This window comes from Marmota flaviventris, chromosome 12 (assembly GCF_047511675.1).
Source record: "Marmota flaviventris isolate mMarFla1 chromosome 12, mMarFla1.hap1, whole genome shotgun sequence".
Classification (NCBI taxonomy): Eukaryota; Metazoa; Chordata; class Mammalia; order Rodentia; family Sciuridae; genus Marmota; species Marmota flaviventris.
The window spans coordinates 77,678,121-77,701,236 of NC_092509.1; the positions used below are offsets into that span (position 1 = coordinate 77,678,121).

The window sequence follows — 23,116 nt, forward strand, 5'->3', positions numbered from 1 at the left end:
CTCAAGGCCTGTCCTAAGGAAGGGGGTGTGACCCTTATCCTTGGAAAAACCCACAGAGCACTCCTAAGCACCTGCTGAGTTGTTTGTCTGTAAATAACAGGAGAGGTCTGAGGCGCCAGGTGTCCCTGACTCAGTTAGGCTAGGTGAGGACCCATAGCAACCCCCTAGCAACATCCAATCAGCATGAGACAGGGAAAATACCTGGGATGCCAGATGACCCCCCCAGTAGTTTATGGTGGTTGCTAACATGTTGGGAAGCCATGTAGTTTAGCACGTACACCCCTCGTGGCCTAAACCAATCAGTTCAAACGAATCCCCCTCTTGTACTGACCAATCACCCCTACCCAACTTGTTCCCGACAGTGAATGTGCTAATCAATGTTAAGAGTTGTTGTTTGACTTTCCCGCGGTATGGAATGATTTGCTGTGTGATGTTGTGACCCATAGAGTATCCCCCCAAAACCTATAAAATCTCACTGAACAAAGGACCAGGACTCACTCCCTGGGACCGCTGCGTCGGAAACGGTTGTGAGTCCAGGCTTGAGCTTGCACTAAAGACTCTTGTGTGATTGCATCAGATTCGGCTCCTGGAGGTCTATTGGGGTCCCACGAATCTGGCATAACATTTCTAAGGCAGAAACTGTCAACAATGGCTGTCATTTATACTGTGGCATGTTAACACGCCCCATCCTCATGCTGGGGACTGAACCAGGTGTATTCTACCACTGAGCTACATCCCAGCCTTTTATTTTTTTGAGACAAGGTTTCACTAAGTATAAACACCTTCCAGGTATTTCAGAGGCCCAGAAGGACGTTTTTGTTTGGATAGGATCTTGACCTACTGCTGAAGAGTTTAGCAGTTAGCAGTCCCTAACACATCTATTTGCTTGTGGGGCTCAGTTGGTTAAATTAAATTAATTAATTTATTAAAGTTTATTTTAGGTACCTGGGATTGAACCCAGGGGCACTTAGCCACTGAGCCCCAATCCCAGCCCTTTTTATTTTTTATTTTGAGACAGGGTCTCCCTAAATTGCTTCGGGCCTCACTAAATTGCTGGGGTTGGCTTTGAACTTTTGATTCTCCTGCCTCAGCCTCCAAAGCCTCTGGGATTGCAGCTGTGCAGTTGGTAGATTTTAGTGGAATCCCTTCTATCTTTCTATAGCCACAGGTTTATTCAGAAACTGACTCATCCCCCCAAACAGAGGGAGCAGGAACTCTAACCCCACTAAGATTTAAGACTATAATAATATGTCTGAGCAGTGCATGGTGTCACAGGCCTGTACTCTTAGCTATTTAGGAGGCTGAGACAGAAAGATCTCCAGTTTGAGACCAGCCTGGGCAACTCAGAGAGACCTCGTCTCCAAATTTTAGAAAAGTGCTGGGGAAGTAGCTCAGTAGTAGAGCACCCCTGGGTTAAATTCCCAGTACTGGGGGGCAGGGAGTGGGGAAGAAAGCTCTGTCTGTTGGATTGGGAATACTCAGCCAGAGTTTGATTTCAGGAAGACAAGCTGGTTCCCAATGGGATAAATGGCTTTTGGGATCACTGAATGAGACTCCCTTCAAAGGCCTAAGAAGGAGGCCCTTTTACAGTGCATAGTGCGTCCTGAGGGTGGAGTTGAGATGGAGGCAGAAGGTGGCAACTCTAGAGTGTATGTGTATGAAGTGACTGTGCTCTACCACATGGAGACCAGACTGCTTTACATGGGACAGCCTGACTGGGCTGAATGAAGATTGAGTGTGTTCTCTCTCATTTCACAAGTGTCAATGTCTACAGAGGCCCAAACTAAGGCCTTTAGTAGTCAGTAAAGTAGTTTTATTCCTTCAGGACTTCTGGGGTTTGAGGTAAAAAATTGATACTAACTGGGCGCAGTGGTGCATGCCTGTTAATTCCAGCAGTTCAGGAGGCGAAGCAGGAGGATCCCAAGTTCAAAGCCAGCCTCAGCAACTTATCGAGGCCTTAAGCAATTTAGTAAGATCTTGCCTCAAAATAAAAAATAAAAAGGGCTGGAGATGTGGATTAGTAGTTATAAGCCCCCCTGGTTCAATCCCCAGTACTAAAAAAAAAACCCACTAATTCTGTGACAGGTTTCCAGCTCTATTGAGCAGTGAATATATGTTTCCATATATTCCATATATTGTAAGTAATGCCAGCAGGTGTCTGGTTGCCCATGGCTGGGGAAGAGGCCAGAAGGCATAAGTGACTTGGTTAGAGTGTTATCTGAAAGGCTATTAAGGACTAGGAATTTTAGGGTAAAGCTCAGGCCACCAAAGTATAAGCAGTAACCAGGGCTAATCATGGACATACTGTTATCATGGAGATTCCCAAAAACAAGAGAAGAAAGTAACCCCAGAAAAGACTGCAACTTCTTATTAGTCCAGCAAGTAGTGTTTAGCAATGCTTGGAATCTTGTTAGAAGTGCAAACTCAGAGCCAACCTCAGACCTACTGTGTCAAAAATACTGGTGTGTGTGTGTGTATGTGTGTGTGTGTGTTTATGTGTGTTGTGTGTGTTTTGCTGGGAAAGGAGGATGGAGGCAGCACCAGGTCAAGCATGTTCTGTGAGCCACAGAAAACTGGGCAGGGTTTTATTCTAGTTGCAGCAGGAAGCCATTTAAGGGTTTTAAGCAAGATCTGATTTTTGCTTTAAAAATTGCAGTCAGTATATTGTCTGTACATTCTCCCATCATTCGTCACACGGCAGCCACAATGGCCTTCTTTCAGTTCTTTGAACACACTGAGACCCTTGCTGCCTCTGAGCTTTTGTAGTTGTGGCTCCTTCTGGAATGTTCTTCCCTAGTAGTTCACCTGGCCAGCTCCTTTTCAGGCCTCACTCATGGCATGGGCCACTCAGAGGCCCTTTCTGTCCATTCTAACAGGTCTTCCCCATTGTCCCTACCTCATGATCCTGTTCGTTTCATTTCCCTCGGAGCACTACAGCTCTTGTCCCAGTGTGTTAATTATTTACCCTATTTGTTCTTATCTGCCTGCCCACTCGATTGTGTTCTCTTGAGGACAGAGTTGTTTTCTGTCTTATTCATGGTTATATATCTAGGACCCAGACAAGTTTTTAGCACACCATGCGTTCTCTTTAAAGATGGAGATGCTGGGGGCTGGGGATATAGCTCAGTTGGTAGAGTGATTGCCTCTCAGGCACAAGGTCTTGGGTTCACTCCCCAGCACCACAGGGAAAAAAAAAAAAAGAGAGATGGAGATGGTGTCTTCAGTCCTACCTATGGGCTCCAACACAGGAAGTCGAGTGAAGAAGAGCCAGCAAAGAAGACTAACTACAGTAAGGGTTGGGGTTGTAGCTCAGTGGTAAAGTGCTTGCCTAGCATTAGTGAGGCCCTGGGTTTGATTCTCAGCACCACATTAAAAACAAACAAACAGTAATTTGAGGAATATATATTTTTTTGTTTTGTTTTTGGTACCAGAGATTGAACCCAGGGGCACTCAACCATTCAAGCCACATCCCTAGCCTTTTTTCAGTTGTATATGGACACAATGTCTTTATTTATTTTTATGTGGTACTGAGGATCGAACCCAGTGCCTCACTCATGCTAGGCAAGCGCTCTACCACTGAGCTACAACTTCAGCCCCCCCACCTTTTTTTGTACTTTATTTAGAGAAGGTTCTTGCTGAGTTGCTTAGGGCCTCACTAAGTTGCTGAGGCTGGCTTTGAACTCATGATCTTCCTGCCTCAGCCTCCTGACCCACAGGAATAGCAAATGTATGCCACCACCCCTGGCATTGAGGAATATTTCTTTTTTTTTTTTTTAATTTTTATTGTTGGTTGTTCAAAACATTACATAGTTCTTGATATATCATATTTCACACTTTGATTCAAGTGGGTTATGAACTCCCATTTTTACCCCGTATACAGATTGCAGAATCACATCAGTTACACATCCATTGATTTACATATTGCCATACTAGTGTCTATTGTATTCTGCTGCCTTTCCTATCCTCTACTATCCCCCGAGGAATATTTCTTGAGAATGTGCAACTTTCTTTTTTCTCCTTAAAGTATTTTTCACTAATTTTTGTATTCATCAGTAGATTTGCCTGTAGCAATCATTTTGTGGTATCTTAATGGAGATTTTTCTATTTCCTTCATTCTACATATATTATTTAGAACTCACCTGTAAAGAAAACGTATCCCTTTCCTCCAATTTATTTATTCCACCTTGTCATGCATTCATGGATATGTATTTTGTTCTTTGGATTATTAGTCAGTGTTTTTTGGTGGGGAGGGTACCAGGGATTGAACTCAGTCAGTATTATAATTTTTTTATTTTTCTTGCTCAAATTGTTCTCGCTTTGTCTTTGGGAGCTCTTTTAGTTGGATCTTTTGGTTTTTTCCCCCCTTGGTAATGAGGATTGTACCAAGGGGTACCCCATCACTGAGCTATACACCCAACCCTTTTTATTTGAGATAGGGTCTTGTTAAGTTGCCCAGGCTGGCCTGGAACTTGCAATCCTCCAGAGTCTCTGGGATTTTAGGCATGTGCTACCAATATGCCTGCCAGGTGCATTTTTTTTTTGACATGTGGTCATCTCTTCCCTCTCTCTCTCTCTCTTCCGCTCCTTTTCTGTAAGATACGTAAGCTCATTCTGCATTTTCTCCATCTCAGCCCTAGAACTAGCCATTTCTCCAAGGAACTTGGGTTCCTTTTGTTGGAGAATAGCATTTTGAAACTAGGATCTGGGTGCTGAGTGTGGTCATTGCTGCTGGGGTGTCATTACTTCTTGGTCCTCTTAATGGACAATACTAGGAAGCATATGTTTGTATACGCTTATGTATACATATTTATTTCTTTGTATACCTATTAAAATAAACAAGCGTTCAAGCTGTATTGCCAACTCTCATGCAACCTCACAGGGTCCCTCCTAGCTTTCCCTACCTCATTGTCATTTCTTTCTGGGCCAGTGAGAAACCTCTCTTTCTTTATCAACAGTAGATTTATTTATCTGTACAACCCTAGTATACAAAGTAGTTTCAGAATTGCCAACCCCGTATCTGTGCAAGACAATTTGCCAACAATACTGCACTGTTTGTATACAGTTCTTTCTTATTTTAATCTTATAAATTTTAAGCCAAAACATTGCTTTCCAAGTTTAAGTTTAGTTTTTTTTTTAATCCCTCACTCCCTTCAATGAGGCTATGTTATACATTTGTTATACAACTAGATTTGTTTGTCATATTCTGAGTTTTCAGGATAGCCTGATTATCTTTTTTATATTCACATAAATAAAAGTCCCTCTTCATGGTATGTGCTTCTTTGTGTTTTGATAAATGTATACAGTTATAAACCCGCCACCAAAGTACCATGTAGAACAGTCTGTCACTCAAAGATTCCCTTGTGCAGGTCCTCATAGTGAGCGCCTCCTTTCTTCACACTGACATATTTTCCATTCCTATTTCTTTGCCTTTTTCTGAATGTCTTACAAATATGTAACTCTTTAAGTCTAAGCCTCTTTCACTTAGCAAAATGCATTTAAGAGCATGTTGTTATTTGAACCAATGGTTCATTCCTTTTTCCTGCTGAGTATGGACAGGCTCATAGCCACTCATGGATTGAATATCCACAATTGGTTTATCCATTCTTCTGTGGAAGCACATCTGGATTATTTCTAGTTTTTTGGGCAATTATTAATGAAACTGCTATTTAACAGTCTTGTGTAGGTTGTTGTGTGAGTGTAAGATTCCAGTTGACTTGTGTCAGTTTCTGGTAGTGAAATGGCTGCCTCCCATATTTAGATCCTTATAAGAAACCGCCATACAGTTTTTCAAAATAGCTGCTATGCTTTGCCATCCCATTGGTGACAATGAGAATTCCCGTTGTTTTGCATCCTCACCAGCATTTTGTTGTCTATACTTTTTAAAACAACTTCTCCTTTCCTTAGGTCTCTGCCTGGATCACAAAATAATCTACACCCTTGCCACCTGCTGGTATTGGTGCAGGTGATTAGCCCTCTTCCTCTGGGTGCTAAGTACTCTCTTCTTCTATTTCCCAACAGTCGGGAAGGGCAGCTCCAGCAGACATTCTTAGGCTGGCCTGAGAGACAACAGCACTTTGCTGGAGAAGCATTCCTTCCTGGATTTCCCAAACCTTTGCCTTCGGGCAGCCTTTGAGCTTCTTGTTCCTTTCAGCCTCTGGCTAATCTAACCAAGGGAATCCACTGACGTTCGAGGGTGGTCAAGGGTCTTCACTAGAGACTCTTCAGCGGCTGAGGAGCCAACAGGATAGACCACTTTGTGTGGCTTTCCAGCTGGGCAACGGGGTATTCATTCATCAGGAGGGAGCTGAGCACCAGGCCCCTGCTCCCTGTCTCTGCCTCCTAACTTGGCAGGTAGCACATTCTCATAGTCATGAGTGTCTTCGTGTGACATTTCTTCTTCATGTTTCATCTGACAGTCCTCACTCAGTGGGGATACACAGTGCCCTGAAGATAGGGAATTCCTTGTGAGAGGATGGATGTCAGTCCCCGGGCCATCTGTCTTTCCCTCTTCATGGTCTGTGTTTGAAGATGTCACTTCTTCTTCAGTTTGCTGCTGGCTTCCCTTGGGATCTGCTGGTGGGACATTCTCATAATCTCTGCAGCATTGAAAAGCCACCCAGGGCAACTCCTCTTGGATGTCCTCGAGATCCAAACCTGTCATGTTGACATAGTCATTTGAGGTCTGAGAAGAATCCTCCCCATCGCTGAGTGGATCGCTGTCCTTAGTTCCTGGAGCCCAAAAGCTGGTACAGTCACTGGCATCCCCACAGCCCTTGTGTCTTTTCTCAGTTAAGTCCGACTGCTGGGCGCTTGAAAGAACAAGGAGACTTTCAGGCAGGCTGTTGTTAGGAGTTAGAGTCTCAGCCATCTCTTCTGCTGTGGGGACATTGACATAATCATTTGAATCCTCTGAAGAAGTGCTCGAGACATCCCTGGAAGCTCTGACATTGACGTAGTGTGTCGAGGGAGTGACGTTCCTGCACACCTGGGGCACCGTTGCATTGTCGTAGACACCAACTGCATATCCCATGGTGTGGATATGGGCTGTGTGCATCTGGAGGGTGCTCTCTGCTTGGGAGGGCTGTGAAGAAGAAGAGAAAGTGACAGGATGGAAGCAGAAATGTGGACAATGTCTCTCTTCTTCCCTGTGCACCACTTACTAGTGCCACCTGGTTCCTTCATTCAGTCCTCTATGTGGGGTCTCAGACCACAAGGCTCTAGCTGTCAGACAGGTATGAATGACGTGGACTGAGTTTAAGAGGCGCAATCATGTAAATGGGATGACAGGCTGCAACTGGCTTTTGGCCACAGCGTGGGGGTTCAGTGGGGCGTGGGGAGGAAGTGTCATAAACTAGAGAGAGCCTGCGTCCCCAGATCACACTGAGAAGCAATATGGCACAGGGACTAAAGGCAAAGGCTCAGATTGGTCCTGAGTGAGTCCAATCTCTTCACCTTATCTCTCTGCCTTTATTCTCTAATTTGTCAAATGAGGATCATCATTGTATCAACTTCATAAAGGTCTTTGTGAGAGATAAAAGGATCAGTACATATAAGGTGCTTAGAATAGCACACCGACGACACCAAGAAATGCTTGCTATTATTTTTAAAGGGACACTGGTGCACAGCTCCAGCTGCTCATTGCCATTTAGGGATCCTGGTCTGATGTTTCCAGAATTTCTGAATTTTCAAGAAAAGTTGGATATCTGGATTTTTCGATCTGTAATGCCTTCAATATTCACATGTCGGTAACTCATTCAGCGTGTTCTTCAAACACTACAGAGTACAAACCAAACATATTTGTGGGCCTAAGACAGTTTGAGTCACACAGCCTGGTGGCACACGCCTGTAATCCCAGAGACTCAGGAGGCTGAGGCGGGTCCAGCAATTTAGTGGAAGAATTAGAGGAATTTAGCAATTAGTGAAGCATTAAGCAACTCAGTGAGACCCTGTCTCTAAATAAAATACAAAATAGGGCCTGGGATGTGACTCTGTGGTCGAGTGCCCCTGAGTTCAATCTCCAGTACCAAAAACAAAAAAACAAAAAAAACTTCAGCACAGGGACTTGGGGAGACCATTCAGATCACCATGGGGATAGCAAAATTTAAGCAATTTAGAGGAAGAGGAAGCAAAAGTGGTGACGTGGGGTGGCTGCATAGTAAAGGAACCTAAATTTTTGGGAAACTGGATGATGACGGGCCGAGTGACAACAGATTGTCCATCAGCAGTCTCGCTGCACTTGCCCAAGGAGGACCATTTAGTAAGATCCTGCCTCAAAATAAAAAAAAAAAATTAAAAATTAAGTGACAGAGGATGGAGCTCAGTGGTAAAGCCCCCTTGGGTTCAATCCCTAATACAAAAAGAAAAAAAAAAAAGTCTGGGACCTAAGCTCTAACTGCAAAATGTCCTCAGGGACTACCCAGGTCTTTGAATGGCTTTGGCAGGGAGTTTCCTCTGCTCTGCCCTTTCTCAGCCACTCAGACTCGCTACCCAGGAAGTTATAGGCAGGAGTAGAGGCCAGTGAGTGGGAGGAGGAAGAGGAAGCAAAAGTGGTGACGTGGGGTGGCTGCATAGTAAAGGAACCTAAACTTCTGGGAAACTGGATGATGACAGGCTTGTGACAACAGATTGTCCATCAGCAGTCTCGCTGCACTTGCCCAAGGAGGACCACGAAACCAGAGGGACTGGTTTTTGAACAAGCAAATAACATGTGTACAAAAATCAGGACCCTGACATTCAAAGTAGCCCCACTGTCACCAAACTGTTGTTGAAATCATCCTCAGGAGCCACCTTCAAAGCCAGATTATAAAACACACAGTACTACCTCTGTAAATCCTAACACTCCGCTCGTAACCCCAGAGGCTATCCCCATGGTGATCTGAATGGTCTACCCAAGTCCAAGTGTTAAAGCAATTGTTTTTTTTTTTTGGTACTGGAGATTGAAGTCAGGGGCACTCGACCACAGAGTCACATCCCCAGCCCTATTTTGTATTTTATTTAGAGACAGGGTTTCACTGAGTTGCTTAGTGCTTCATTTTTCCTGGGGCTGGTTTTGAACATGTGATCTTCCTGCCTCAGCTTCCCAAGCCACTGGGATTACAGGTGGGGGGGCCAGGGCTCCCTGCCCATATGTGGAAGTCTTAATCCCTGTTGCAACAGTATTGAGAGGTGGGACCTTTAAGAGGTGATTAATGCTGTTGTCGTGGCAGTTAGTTATCACTAGTTAGTTATCACAGAAGCAGGTTCCTGATAAAAGGATGAATACTTCCCCCTTCTCTCTCTTTTCTTTCCCTCATCATGTTATAACAAGCAAGAAGGCCCTCACCAGATGCAGTCCCTTGATTTTGGACTTTGCAGTCTCCAGAAGGGCAAAACAAATAAACTTCTATCCATTAGAAGTTACCCTAAATGGGGCTGGGGCTGTAGCTCAGTGGCAGAACTCTTGCCTCACATGCGTGAGGCACTGGGTTCGATCCTCAGCACCAAATGAAAAAATAAATAAAATAAAGGCATTCTTTCCATCTACAACTAAAAAAAAAAATTAAATTAAAAAAAAATTTACCCCAAATGGACCAAGACTCCTTCATTTGATCAAACACTTTCAACAAGGGCTTCAGGGCTGAATGAATGATTTATGGAGATTTTTGCGTTGAGGATCATGGAGACAATTTGACACAAACCCTAGAAGTAACTCCCAGAGCTGGGTTTTAAGTGTCTTGAGTATCAACAGCGTCATCAGTACTCAAAATGACACCCACCTCTGACTCTCATTTGGATAAGCACATTATCACATTTTTGTTAAAATAGTCAATTTCAGTTCCACATTATGTACTTGAATACTTTTGCCTTTCTTAAAACCCCAAGCACTTGCTCCTGTCTTTCTTAATTTTTCTCCTTGGGCAGTAGGGAGGTCTGCAGCTGGTCATCTCAATTTATTAATAGGCCTGCAAGGTGAGGGCCAGAGGACATGCTGTTTGTCGTGAAACCAGATCCGAGACCTACGACTCATTCCCTTCAGTTCTTCGGCCAGAGACCTGTCATTCTCTCCGGGGGCTTGTCTTTTTCACTTGACTCTTTTTTTTTTCCCCAGTGCTGGGGATAAAATCAGGGCTTCCCACATGCTCAGCAGGTGCCTTGTCACTGAGCTACACCCCAATCCTTCACTTGACTCTTACCATATGCTCCGGGCTGTCGGAATTTCTGGACAGGAGGCTCTCGGCACTGAACATGCGGATATTCCTTGGCTGATGTCTCCCTGAAATGACAGAGAATGAAACCTGAAGATAGTCAGTCTTCTGTGTGCTTCAGCCCAAACTATCCCTGCGTGGTGGCTGAGCTGGGTTTGTGTGGGACCTGGTATTTCCAGACGGAGCCTGGTGTTCTGTGATGACAGGATCCAACCTGCCAGGCTTCTGTGCTCTGAGACTTGGAGGCCTCCTTGGAAGCTCCTGCAGAGCACTCCCCCATCGCTACCTGAGATCCTGGCTCCAGGGTCTCCCTAGGCAGGTCCTCCCCACACCTGGACACATGCGGCTCTCATCTGCTGCCTTAATGTCAAGAAAAGCCCAAACCCCAAGCCAGGATGATCCTTGCTTCCTTTTTAGAGCTCTCCCGGCCTCCCCTGGAGGTGCAGCTTACAGTCTACCTAGCTCCTTCTTCTCAGTGCTCTCTGAAGCGCTCTCTGGAAGCTTGGAGCAAGTTGCTTCCAGGTGGAGAGAGTTGCATTCTGGGAGCTGAAGTTCAGATATCAGGACTGCACAGATCAGAAGGAAAAACTTACCCAGCTCTTCTTGCCGCTGAGGCAAGAGATCATAAATATTTTTGGCTCGTGGTCTGGGTCGAGGCAGAGTCAATGAGGGCATGGCAGTCACTGGGAGGTAAGGAACCCGCCCTGCAAAGCAAGCAGTGAGAGAGATGGGGATCATGGCACGGGTCAACTGTGAGGACTCTTGGGGACAAGATGCTCCCTGGAAATGTTCCCCGCCCCTACCTGGTAGCATAAAATCAATTATCTTTTTAGACTTGAGCCAGAATTTCCATTTGAAATTCTGCCACACTGTCCTCCAGTGCCGTTTGAACTAAAGGAATAGGGGACTCATGGACAGAGGCAGGACGAGGGTGAAACTGGCTGCAGGGGCACTTGAGCCACGTTCTTCTGATCCCAGTGCACTGCAATTGAGGACCAGTGTGCCAGGTAAGGGCAGAGGACTCCTCAGTGCCATGCCAGGCTGGAGGATTAGCCCTACTATGTCTCAACTCAGGATATACAAGGACTCACGCTTCTTCCGTTTGTTCCAGTTCCACAGGATGCAGGCCACTGTGATGAGCAGGAGGACAGCCAGGAGTCCCACTAACCCAGAAAAGATGATGCTGCTCTTGTCGTTATCTCTAGGAGGAAAACCAAGTGCCATGCTCCGGCTGGCTGTGGGATGGTGGGGAGGTGGGTGGAGAAAATGTTTCCTTCAGGAGTTAGAGCTCAAAGATTTGGAACAAGAGCCCAAGCAAGGAAAGCCGAGGTGGAATACACCAAGGGGCAGAAGAGAGGGTCATCTCTGAATAGCGACTACAAGGAGAGGGAACTTGGACATGGCAGACGAGAACCATCCCTTTAGAATGCCTACCAAGTGCTAGAGGTTTGCATGTGCAACTTATTTAGTCTTTAAAACAACCCTATCTTGCTTTGGGGCCAAGGATCCTGAGATTTAGACTCAGGAAAGGTACCTTGTCCGCGATTACATAGGTAGGAAGGCACAGAGGTGCAACGTGAGTCTAGGTCTGCTAGGGTTCAAAGATCTTGCTCTTTCAGCTCTGTCACACTGTCCTCCAAACTTGCAAAATCAAATCCCTCTGCCCCTGTTTCTCCTCATTCCCACTCCTGGGATTCCTGGCTTGCTTGGAGGAGAAGATTACCCAACTCACAATTAGGGAGTGGCTCTGTGACAGAGTCCAACTTGTATGAACTTGAGTAACCCCCAACTGTGGAGCTGGTCTCCAGGCAACACCCGACTGTTGTGTAGAATTGATCCAATGCGAGTTCTGTGCTACCTTGCAATTCCCTGGCAGGGCCCGAGTCACCCTCTGTTTGCTTGGGTGTTGAAATGCATTCAGATGAGTGCAACCCCAGGCGGCTGTACCTACTGAAACAGGAAGCAGCCAGTGGAGGTTACAGCAGGAATCAGTAACTGAACTGCCACCCCCGAACATTAGAAACCAGATTACTACCAGGAAAGGTTTCTGTCCTCCACCTTTCTTTTCTTCCCCTGCCCCACGCTCCTGTCCCCGACCCCCATCACAGTGCTAGCTACTTGCTCCTCCTCCTTTGGTATTTCTCATCTACTGGCATGGTCAGAAACCTTGGTGACTTTTTTTTTTTTTTTAATACAGGGGCACTTAACCACTGAGCCACATTTCCATTTTGTATTTTATTTAAAGACAAGGTCTCATTGAGTTGCTTAGGGCCTCACCATTGCTGAGGCTGACTTTGAACTCACAATCCTCCTACCTCAGCTTCCTGAGCCACTGGGATTACAGGCGTGTGCCACTGTGTCTGGCTCCTTGGTGCCATCCTTGACTGATCGTTTTCTTTATGCCCTCCTTCTAGTTAACCAGCACATTCTGTCTGCTTTACCCTGGGCATGGGCCTCTACCCCAAACCCAGTTACCTCTTATTCCTCTCCTGCCTCCACCCTGGTCCCAGCCAGCATGAGTTCCACATGGAACTTTGCAATAACCTTCCTAATGGCTGCTCTGGTTTTCCTCTTGGCCCACATCCATCTTCCCCACAGGAGCCGGCATGATCATTGCAAACAATAAGGCAGACTGGGTTCCTTCTCTGCTTGTAGCCCTCCGTGGCTTCCTGTCACCCTTGGAAGAAAGGCTACAGTCCCTGCCCAGTAAGGATTTTATGGCTCCATATAATCTTGCCTCTGCCTACCCTCTGATCCTACTACCTTTCCTCTGATCTTGACCTCCAGGGCTCCTTGCTGTTCCTTCCTATGCAAGGCAGAGGACTGTCTCAGATCTCTCTCTCCCTCTCCCAGCTCTCTGCATGGCTTAGTCCCTCACTTCACTCAAGTCTCTTCTGACATGTGAACTCCTCAGTCTTTCCTGGCCACACTTTTACTTGAAATCTCCTTACTCTGTTCTATTTTGTCCTTCAAAGCATTTACGACAGGTTGAGATTATATTAAACATTCACTTGTTTATCTGGTTTTCATCTGACACTCTAAGCTTCAGGAGGTCATGGACTTGTCTGTCCTGGTCACCTGGTGCCTTCAACAGTGCCTAGTACCGAGCAGGAGCCTGATGAATATTTATTAAGTGAAGGAGTGAGTGAAATGATAAACAAATGAATAGAAAACGTTTTGAGGGTAGTACCGCCATTATGGAAAACAGTATGAAAGTTCTTCAAAAAATTAAAAAGAGAGCGACCCCATGATTCACCAATCCCATTACTGGGTATAGACCCAAAGTAAATGAAGTCAGTACAGCTGCACTCCCACGTTTATTGAGAGGTGTCCACAATCCCACGTTCACTGCAGCATTATCCCAATAGCCAAGATTTGGAATCAATCTAAGTGCACATCAGCAGATGAATGGAGAAAGGGAATGTGATATATATATACACCATGGCTACTACTCAGTCTTAGAAAGGGAGAAAATCTTTGTGACTATGTGGATGAACCAGAAGGTTATTAGGTTAAGTGGAATAAGTCAGACACAGAAAGATCTCACTTATATGTGGAATCTAAAAAAGTTGGACTCATAGAAGCAGGGGCTGTGGAGATGTTGATCAAAGGATACAAAATTTCATTTAGATTGAAGGAATAAGTTCAAGAGCTCTATCATATAACATGGCATTGTTAAAAATAATGTATTGTACCCTTGAACATTACTTTGAGTGGGTTTCAAGTATTATCACAGATACACAAAAAGAAACAGTATGTGAAATAGGGCCTCCATTTAGCTCGATTTAGCCATCCCACAATGAATACATATTTTAGATCAACATGTTGTACACAATAAATAGACACAATTTGTATTTGTTGATTAAAAAATAAAAACTAAATTAAAAAAGAAGTCGTTTTGGAGGAGTGCTTCAGCCTTATGACAACTTTTATAAATTCATTCCTCATCAAGGCCCATGTTCACCTGTAAGAGACAGGTTTTGGTTCTGATAATAATATTTGTTTCCCCAATCTAAGCAATTTTAAAATTTATGATCCTGGGTTTTTATTTTTATCATAGCACTGAAATTTATATCTATCAGAGTTGCTAAAGTTTCAACTCCTGATGGACCTTTTATTTTTGTTTGTATGGGACTGAAAGCATTAGCAATGAATTTACAACTGCAGTTAGTTCTGTGAGTTTTTATACTCTAAAGACACATCTCTATTACATCCATTATTACATTTTCTATGTGTGGTTAGGTTGTAGGATCTAAAAACACATCCTTGGGACAATGGGCCTTTTGTTTCTATAGATTGGGGACAGAGATCAGGGTCTCAGAGAGAAGAAAGATCCAACCAGGCCAGGAAATCCAACCAACAATTTTTCTTCACCCCCAACATCTCCTTTTTTTCCTTCCCCCAACTCCGAGCAAATGTTGCTGAGCTTAAGCTTGGTGTTCTTAGTGGACCTGAGCCTGATCGTGAGGAGCAACAGCACTGCTGGGTTAAAGGATCCTTGGAGTGGACAAGGCTTCTGACTAAAGCAGGGGAAAATGGAGTTCACCACCCCAGATCACTCACCTTTCCTGGCTGCCGAGAATCACTCGTGGAGTGCTGGGCTGCAAGGTACTCTTGCTATCCCGTAGGGTTGAGTTGGTGACATCCATCCTGGGAGAGCCTCTGAGGTGCTCTCTGGCTCGAAGCCTGTGCCTTTCCTCAGTCATAACAAGCTAGCCAGCATGTCTGCTCCTAGTCCTAAATTGCTGACTCCCAGGAGAAGAGGCGAACTGGTTCGTGTTTTGAATCTAACCACTCCGTGTATTTTTAGAAAATATAAAAATGACAGAAATCCTAATCTCTGTGTCCTCCAAACGTTCCCCAATACACAAATTTACTCTCAAGCTTTCCTCTTCCTAAGTCTTTATTCATCAAAATTCTTTGCCATTAAAAAAAAAAAAAAGTCTCTGGATTTTCTTTCTTAAGTTTCCAATCTTCTATTCTAGAACTTTCTTTCCCCCCAAAAAGACTCCCTGAAATGCCAGGCTGAGTAGATTCAACCTACAAAAACAACAGGTTTGGTTCTACCTGGGGCAGGTGGAGGTGAGCTCTCATCCCGGCGCTGGTGTTCCCAGCGTGAGGCCACTCAGGAAGAACGTCCGGCCCCTGCCTTCTGGTACAAACATGAGGGGCTCCGAGGGAGGAACTGCCAAGAGGCCCAGGAAAGGCTCCGTGAGAAACGCGTCATCCTCCACCCGCCAGAACCTCAGAGCAAAAACAGCAAACCACTTTGCCAGATGGAAACACAGAGTCAGCCACAGGAAGCAACATCACCGACGTGCTAATGAGGCACAGGGCACAGGAAATGCTGCTGATCTTCATAAGACAGAAGGAAACCGTCCTCAGCCCACCGTTCCCTGGGCAGGCTTGCATGTGATTAGAAATGGGGAGGAGAGTTGGGGATGAGATTGTCCACCCTGGGTTCTGAGACACTTAGAGTTTTATAAGCCTCCGGGGTCATGGTGCTTTTTCGTGGAGAGAGAGTACTGGGAGGTGCTTTTAGAGAGAAGTGTGTGTCTCTGGCACCTGCTTCCGTGTGTGGGGGTGAAAGGTACAGAGGAACAGGCTTTAAAAATAGCTTTCCAGGTGATGTTGACAGCTCTGGTCTGTGTTTCATGCTTTGACAATCTCTGCTCTGGGTGCTACCCCCCCAAACAGAGGTGAGTCTGGGTTGTCAGGGCCACAGGAGGTCATTTCTTCCACCCCTGCTCCCTCAAGGCCTGTGTCAGAGGCACCTGGCTGCTGACTACCTCCTGCTAGCAGGGCTCTTCTGCAGACCGGTCCCAGGCCCATCTCTGAGGACAGATGGTTCCCCTCCAGGATCTACCTGAAGGGTCCCAAGCTTTGGAGATTGTTCAAAGGGAGAACCTTCTCATCTCCAAAAGTGCTGCATCTTAGGAAGGAATCCCAGTGAGAAGGGGGCCTCTGAGACAGCTGTGAGGATGTGAAGAGCCTGTCTGGCCCCGCTTTCCCTAAGCAGGCAGATCCCCAGACGGACGGTTACCACGCCTCTCTCCTGTCCCCTCCCAGGGGTCATCAGGGTCCTCTGCTTCCGTAAGACAACCTGCCCTTCCATGCTCCAGGCTGTCCAGGGCGGGGACATGACTGACAGCCAGGCTCTCCAGGGCACTCGGCCACAGCCTTCCCTCCCAGGAGCCTGACCTGGAAGGAAACAGAGATGACTTGGCCACGGCTGGTTCTAGCTGGTTCTGGGTCTCTCTCTCTTTCCTTCTTCCTTTTTTTTTTTTTGTACTGGGCATTGATCCCAGGGGCGCTTTACCACTGTGCTACATCCCCAGCCCTTTTTACTTTTTATTTTGAGACAGGTCTTGCTAAGTTACTGAGGCAGGTCTTGAAATGGACTTAGCCTCCTGAGCTGCTGGGATACAGGCGTGTGCCACCGTGCCTGTCAGGAACCCGGGTCTCTGCCTCACATCTCCTTTGGATCAGGTCTGGGTAAGAACTGGGACTTCTCACAAGATCTATTGCACTGGTGGTCAGTGGCTGGCGCCAGCAGCCTGAGCCATTGTAACCAATGAGGGATAGTACGTGAACCAGGAACTGGAAGGTGATAAGGAAAGGGCAGATGGAACAAATCGCAGAGCCCTGACTACTGTGTAAACAAGAAAAACAAAATGTTCAAAGCGCCTGCCCCTGTGTGTCATAGTTCCAGGGCCTCACTTCCTTTACCTGCCCCACCTGCTGCAGGTAAGTAAGCTTCCTTCTGGCCCTGCCATTCTCTTCTGCCCCACCCCTGGGGGAACAACCTCCTCAGAGGGGTCCTACGCTGAGGCTGTTGTCCCTCCATCATCCTGCCCTCCTGTCTGTCCCCATGGCACAAATTATCTGTCTAGTCAATGCGTTAAAACAAAGTCTTAAAATAAAAAATGAAAAGGGCCTGGGAGGTAGCTTGGTGCTAAAGCACCCCCTGGGTTCAATTCCCAGTACAAAAGCAAAACAAAAACAAACAAACCCCCAAACAGGTGTCTAGAAGATTAATCAAAACAGTCGAAGAACACTCACTCTTTGGGAAAGCGTGTGTTTTAAACCCGGATGTTCTAGTGTTTCTTTGTAGCCACTTCTAATGATTTTAGGTTTTGCATGTTATGTGACTATAAAGAAGAAAGGTTAGTTCCTTTTTTTTTTTTGGTACAGGGAATTAAATGAACGAACCCAGGGGCACTTAATAACTGAGTCACATCCCCAGGCCTTTTAAAAAAAATATTTTATTTTGAGATAGGGTCTTGCTAAATTGCTTTAGGGCCTTGCTAAATTGTTGAGGCTGGCTTTGAACTTCTAATCTTCCTGCCTCAGCCTCCTGAGCCTCTGGGATTACAGGCTTGCACCACCATACCCAGCAGGGAGCAAAGCCCTCTTATGGGGCTTGGGGACTGTGTGCTATTGTAATCATGTTGCTAACACAAGAACCTGTCCTCTTAGGGAGGACAGAAGCACGACTTGAACAGTGTCCATCTGGGTTCAGATTCTTAATTGCCAACTGGTGAATCTTGGCAGGTCATCTACTCTTTCTAGGTTTTTTCTTGGATATAAAATGACTGTAATAATAATAATAATAATAATAATAATAATAATAATAATAATAATTCTTATGTAATGCTGTTGTGAAGATTAATTGGACCTATGATGAAGAATGCTTGGCTTAAGACTTAGCATATATGAGATCTTATTAAATGAGGGCTATTGTATTATTATTATGACATCGGTCTCATTAGCTCATACTTATAGGCTTAATGAACTGCTCTCATTGTCATCCCTTCTCCCATTGGCGTCCCTTCCTGGCCCCTCTCCTTGATGCTTCCCCTGCCTACCTTTGCTTTCTCCTTTAAACACATAATTCTGGGACATCTCCCACTGCAGGCACCGGGCGCTGGGTTTAGCTACATGGCTGGCAGTGTCCTGCATTCGATGTACACCTGACTTATTGTCCCTTGGTCCTCTGGGCCTTTTCACAACCAACCCCCCCCCCCCATTAAGAAATTTAAAAGCTGTTTATTTGGTAAAAATAAACATATGTGATTCTTCCTATTATCTAAGCATATAAATGATTGTAACCAAAGAAGTTGGCCAGAACTATATCACCAACTCTATTTTCAATTTGCTTGCTAGGCCCTTTTTATATTTTTGTAAGGTGTAGAAACTTTGAGAAACCAGCAATGAATTCCATTTTACTAATTGTGTAGTTCAGACAAGGGGCATTGAATGCCTTGTTTGTACAAGGTATCATGCTAAATAGCCTTTTAGAGGGTGCTAATGAAGAGAAAGAAACCTCTAAAGGACTTATAATGTAACTAGGAAAGAGAGGAAGGAGGAAAGGAAAATCCTTGATGTGCCTCTACAAGACCTTGTGGTATATATTTTGTATGTTGTACTATTCAACGATCTTTTTTTTTTTTTGCTACCAGTGATTAAACCCAGGGTGCTTAACCACTGAGCCACATCCCCAGCTCTTTTTAGTATTTTATTTAGAGACAGGGTCTCACTGAGGTTGCTTGGGGCCTTGTTAAATTGCTGAGGCTGGCTTTGAACTTGCAATCCTCCTGCCTCAGCGCCCCCGAGCTGCTGGGATTACAGGCGTGTGCTACTGTGCCCAGTATATTCAACAGTCCTTGTTGCAAACAATAGAACTTGATCTGGGTATTTTCTTTAAAAGGGGAAATTTATAACTAGCCTACTGAATCCAAGAAATCTAGAGAACTAGGTTTGGAAAATAATGACGAAATCAAGGAAATTTAAGCAGAAGAGGGTTGGCCAGAAATATTCTCATTAATATTATGCTGTTGAAATCTCTTCTTGTAGTTCTAAGGCTACGAAAAGTCTCTATCTCACTGTCATTCATTACTGTCCCAGGAAATAATCTTTTTTTTTTTAATTAAGAATTTTTAAGTTTAATGAAAATAATGACAATAAAGTGAAAATCCACTTAGTAAAATATATCCAACAACCTAATCATTATAAACAACATATAGTTGATTTATTTTTTTTTTAATTTATTTTTATTTTTATTTTTTAGTTTTCGGCGGACACAACATCTTTGTTTGTATGTGGTGCTGAGGATCGAACCCGGGCCGCACACATGCCAGGCGAGCGCGCTACCGCTTGAGCCACATCCCTAGCCCCCATATAGTTGATTTCAAGAAAAGTTTTTTTAAAGTGTATCCTTAACTCTCAGTCTGTGTCTGTAAAAAATAATATATATATGTAACATATATACATCTATTATATAATATATATATGTATATGCAGTTTTTTAAAAATTAGAGTCTTGTGATGAACATGATGGTGAGATTCACTGTGGTACATTCATATATGAACATAGGAAAGTCAGGTCAGATTCACTCACTGACTGACTTTCCCTCTCCCATTTCTCCTCCCTTCTCTTTGTTCCCCTTGTTTACTCTTGTGATTTTACTTCTATTCTTTTTTCTTTTTTTTATCCTCCACCCCGCACAAATTCCTTTATTTTATCAGCAGTTTCTTTTTCTCTTGTAAAATTCCAATCAAGTTGCACTTTAAAACTTTACTCTGGTCCTTTCTGGGTTTAGGTCTTGAGGTCTTTTATTACTTTGTTCTTCAGATTTTTACTACTTAAACGATTATAAAGATCAAACATCATTTCTATTTAAAAATTATTAAGAGAAAAATATGGTTCGCAGGCCACCACTGTGCACTCAATTTTGGGACAGTATTGCTCATCTTGTGGAGGGAGAGTCCTGGATCTCATGTCTGTCTCCCTAGGTAGCCTCTGAAGCCTCCAGGGCAGGGTGCCTCTCTGTCCCCTAGCACAGTGCCTGACTGGGCCCTCTGAGAAGTTCTCTTGCTGTGAAATTGTGACCTGAATGTGTAATGGAGTGAGATAGTAAGGACAAAATCAGTGCCCTTTTTTTGGGGGGGGGGGGCTTTTTTTATTATTAGTTGTCCAAAACATTACAAAGCTCTTGACATTTCATATTTCATACATTTGATTCAAGCAGATTATGAACTCCCATTTTTACCCCGTATACATATTGCTGATTCACATCAGTTACACATCTACTTTTTACATACTGCCATACTAGTATCTGTTGTATTCTGCTGCCTTTCCTATCCTCTACTATCCCCCCTCCCCTCCCCTCCCCTCCCATCTTCTCTCTCTACCCCATCTACTGTAATTCATTTCTCTCTCTTGTTTTTTTTCCCCTTTCTCCTCACTTCCTCTTATATGTAATTTTGTATTACAATGAGGGTCTCCTTCCTTTACCCTGCAATTTCCCTTCTCTCTCTCTTTCCCTCCCACCTCTCATCCCTGTTTAATGGTGATCTTCTTCTCATGCTCTTCCCCCCTATTCTGTTCTTAGTGCTCTCCTTATATCAAAGATGACATTTGGCATTTGTTTTTAAGGGATTGGCTAGCTTCACTTAGCATAATCTGCTCTAGTGCCATCCATTTCCCTGCAAATTCCATGATTTTGTCATTTTTTAGTGCAGAGTAATACTCCATTGTGTACAAATGCCACATTTTTTTTTTTAAATTTTTTATTGTGGGTTGTTCAAAACATTACAAATTTCTTGACATATCATATTCCACACTTTGATTCAAGTGGGTTATGAACTCCCACCTTCACCCCATACACAGATTGCAGAATCACATCAGTTACACATCCATTGATTTACAAATTGCCATACTAGTGTCTGTTGTGCTCCACTGCCTTTCCCATCCTCCACCCTCCCCCCTCCCCACCTCTCCCCTCCCCTCCCCTCCTCTCTCTCTACCTCCTCCACTGTATAACCCTGAGGGTCTCCTTCCATTACCATGCAATTTTCCTTCTCTCTCCCTTTCCCTCCCACCTCTCATCCCTGTTAAATGTTAATCTTCTTCTCCTGTTCTTCGTCCCTACACTGTTCTTAGTTACTCTCCTTATATCAAAGAAGACATTTGGCATTTGTTTTTTAGGGATTGGCTAGCTTCACTTAGCATAATCTGCTCTAATGCCATCCATTTCCCTGTAAATTCTATGATTTTGTCATTTTTTAATGCAGAGTAATACTCCATTGTGTATAAATGCCACATTTTTTTTATCCATTCGTCTATTGAAGGGCATCTAGGTTGGTTCCACAGTCTTGCTATTGTGAACTGTGCTGCTATGAACATCGATGTAGCAGTGTCCCTGTAGCATGCTCCTTTAAGGTCTTTAGGGAATAGTCCAAGAAGGGGAATAGCTAGGTCAAATGGTGGTTCCATTCCCAGCTTTCCAAGGAATCTCCATACTGCTTTCCAAATTGGCCGCACCAATTTGCAGCCCCACCAGCAATGTACAAGTGTACCCTTTTCCCCACATCCTCGCCAGCACTTGTTGTTTGACTTCATAATGACTGCCAATCTTACTGGAGTGAGATGGTATCTTAGGGTGGTTTTGATTTGCATTTCTCTGACTGCTAGAGATGGTGAGCATTTTTTCATGTACTTGTTGATTGATTGTATGTCCTCCTCTGAGAAGTGTCTGTTCAGGTCCTTGGACCATTTGTTGATTGGGTTATTTGTTTTCTTATTGTTTAATTTTTTGAGTTCTTTGTATACTCTGGATATTAGGGCTTTATCTGAAGTGTGAGGAGTAAAAATTTGTTCCCAGGATGTAGGCTCCCTATTTACCTCTCTTATTGTTTCTCTTGCTGAGAAAAAACTTTTTAGTTTAAGTAAGTCCCATTTGTTTATTCTTGTTGTGCTATGGGTGTCCTATTAAGGAATTTGGAGCCCGACCCCACAATATGTAGATCGGAGCCAACTTTTTCTTCTATCAGACGCAGAGTCTCTGATTTGATATCAAGCTCCTTGATCCATTTTGAGTTAACTTTTGTGCATGGTGAGAGAAGGGGATTCAGTTTCATTTTGTTGCATATGGATTTCCAGTTTTCCCAGCACCATTTGTTGAAGATGCTATCCTTCCTCCATTGCGTGCTTTTAGCCCCTTTATCAAATATAAGATAGTTGTAACTTTGTGGATTAGTCTCTGTGTCCTCTATTCTGTACCATTGGTCCACCCGCCTGTTTTGGTACCAGTACCATGCTGTTTTTGTTACTATTGCTCTGTAGTATAGTTTGAAATCTGGTATCGCTATACCGCCTGATTCACACTTCCTGCTTAGAGTTGCTTTTGCTATTCTGGGTCTTTTATTTTTCCATATAAATTTCATGATTGCTTTATCTATTTCAACAAGAAATGCCATTGGGATTTTGATTGGCATTGCATTAAACCTATAGAGAACTTTTGGTAATATCGCCATTTTGATGATGTTAGTTCTGCCTATCCATGAACAGGGTATATTTTTCCATCTTCTAAGATCTTCTTCTATTTCTCTCTTTAGGGTTCTGTAGTTTTCATTGTATAAATCTTTCACCTCTTTTGTTAGGTTGATTCCCAAGTATTTTATTTTTTTTTGAGGATATTGTGAATGGAGTGTTTTTCCTCATTTCTGTTTCGGAAGTTTTGTCGCTGATATACAGAAATGCCTTTGATTTATGCGTGTTGATTTTATATCCTGCCACTTTGCTGAATTCATTTATTAGTTCTAGTAGTTTTTTTGTAGACCCTTTTGGGTCTTCTAGGTATAGAATCATGTCGTCAGCAAATAGTGATGATTTAAGTTCTTCTTTTCCTATTTTTATGCCTTTAATTTCTTTCATCTGTCTAATTGCTCTGGCCAGTGTTTCGAGAACTATATTGAATAGAAGTGGTGATAGAGGGCATTCCTGTCTTGTTCCAGATTTTAGAGGGAATGCCTTCAATTTTTCTCCATTCAGAATGATGCTAGCCTGAGGCTTAGCATAGATAGCTTTTACAATGTTGAGGTAAGTTCCTGTTATCCCTAGTTTTTCTAATGTTTTGAACATAAAGGGA

The 23,116-nt window shown here is 44.0% G+C and overlaps 1 protein-coding gene and 1 long non-coding RNA gene across 8 annotated transcripts; one reads left to right on the forward strand and one right to left on the reverse strand.

The window, feature by feature from the left end:
- Window positions 1-4,940: 4,940 nt before the first annotated feature.
- Lax1 (lymphocyte transmembrane adaptor 1) lies at window positions 4,941-15,419 on the reverse strand. Of its 6 annotated transcripts, XM_027945587.3 has the most exons (6): window positions 15,252-15,419; window positions 14,748-14,929; window positions 11,276-11,385; window positions 10,778-10,888; window positions 10,173-10,252; window positions 4,941-7,081 (listed from the first exon to the last, which is right to left on the reverse strand). In XM_027945587.3, exons 2-6 carry the CDS (start codon window positions 14,888-14,890, stop codon window positions 6,287-6,289), a joined length of 1,239 nt encoding a protein of 412 aa, XP_027801388.2. In that variant the 5' UTR covers window positions 14,891-14,929; window positions 15,252-15,419; the 3' UTR covers window positions 4,941-6,286. The 6 variants fall into 6 exon arrangements, with proteins under 6 accessions (XP_027801388.2, XP_027801389.1, XP_027801391.1 ...); XM_027945588.2 differs by having other exon boundaries at window positions 11,276-11,419; window positions 14,748-15,419; XM_027945590.3 differs by lacking the exon at window positions 14,748-14,929 and having other exon boundaries at window positions 10,778-11,385.
- An 86-nt stretch (window positions 15,420-15,505) lies between these two features.
- LOC114100781 (uncharacterized) lies at window positions 15,506-19,413 on the forward strand. 2 transcript variants are annotated; one of them, XR_011703991.1, is made up of 3 exons: window positions 15,506-15,883; window positions 16,550-16,931; window positions 19,255-19,413. It is a non-coding gene; the product is annotated as an uncharacterized lncRNA (long non-coding RNA). The 2 variants fall into 2 exon arrangements; XR_003584139.3 differs by having other exon boundaries at window positions 16,550-16,679.
- The last annotated feature ends 3,703 nt before the right edge of the window (window positions 19,414-23,116 follow it).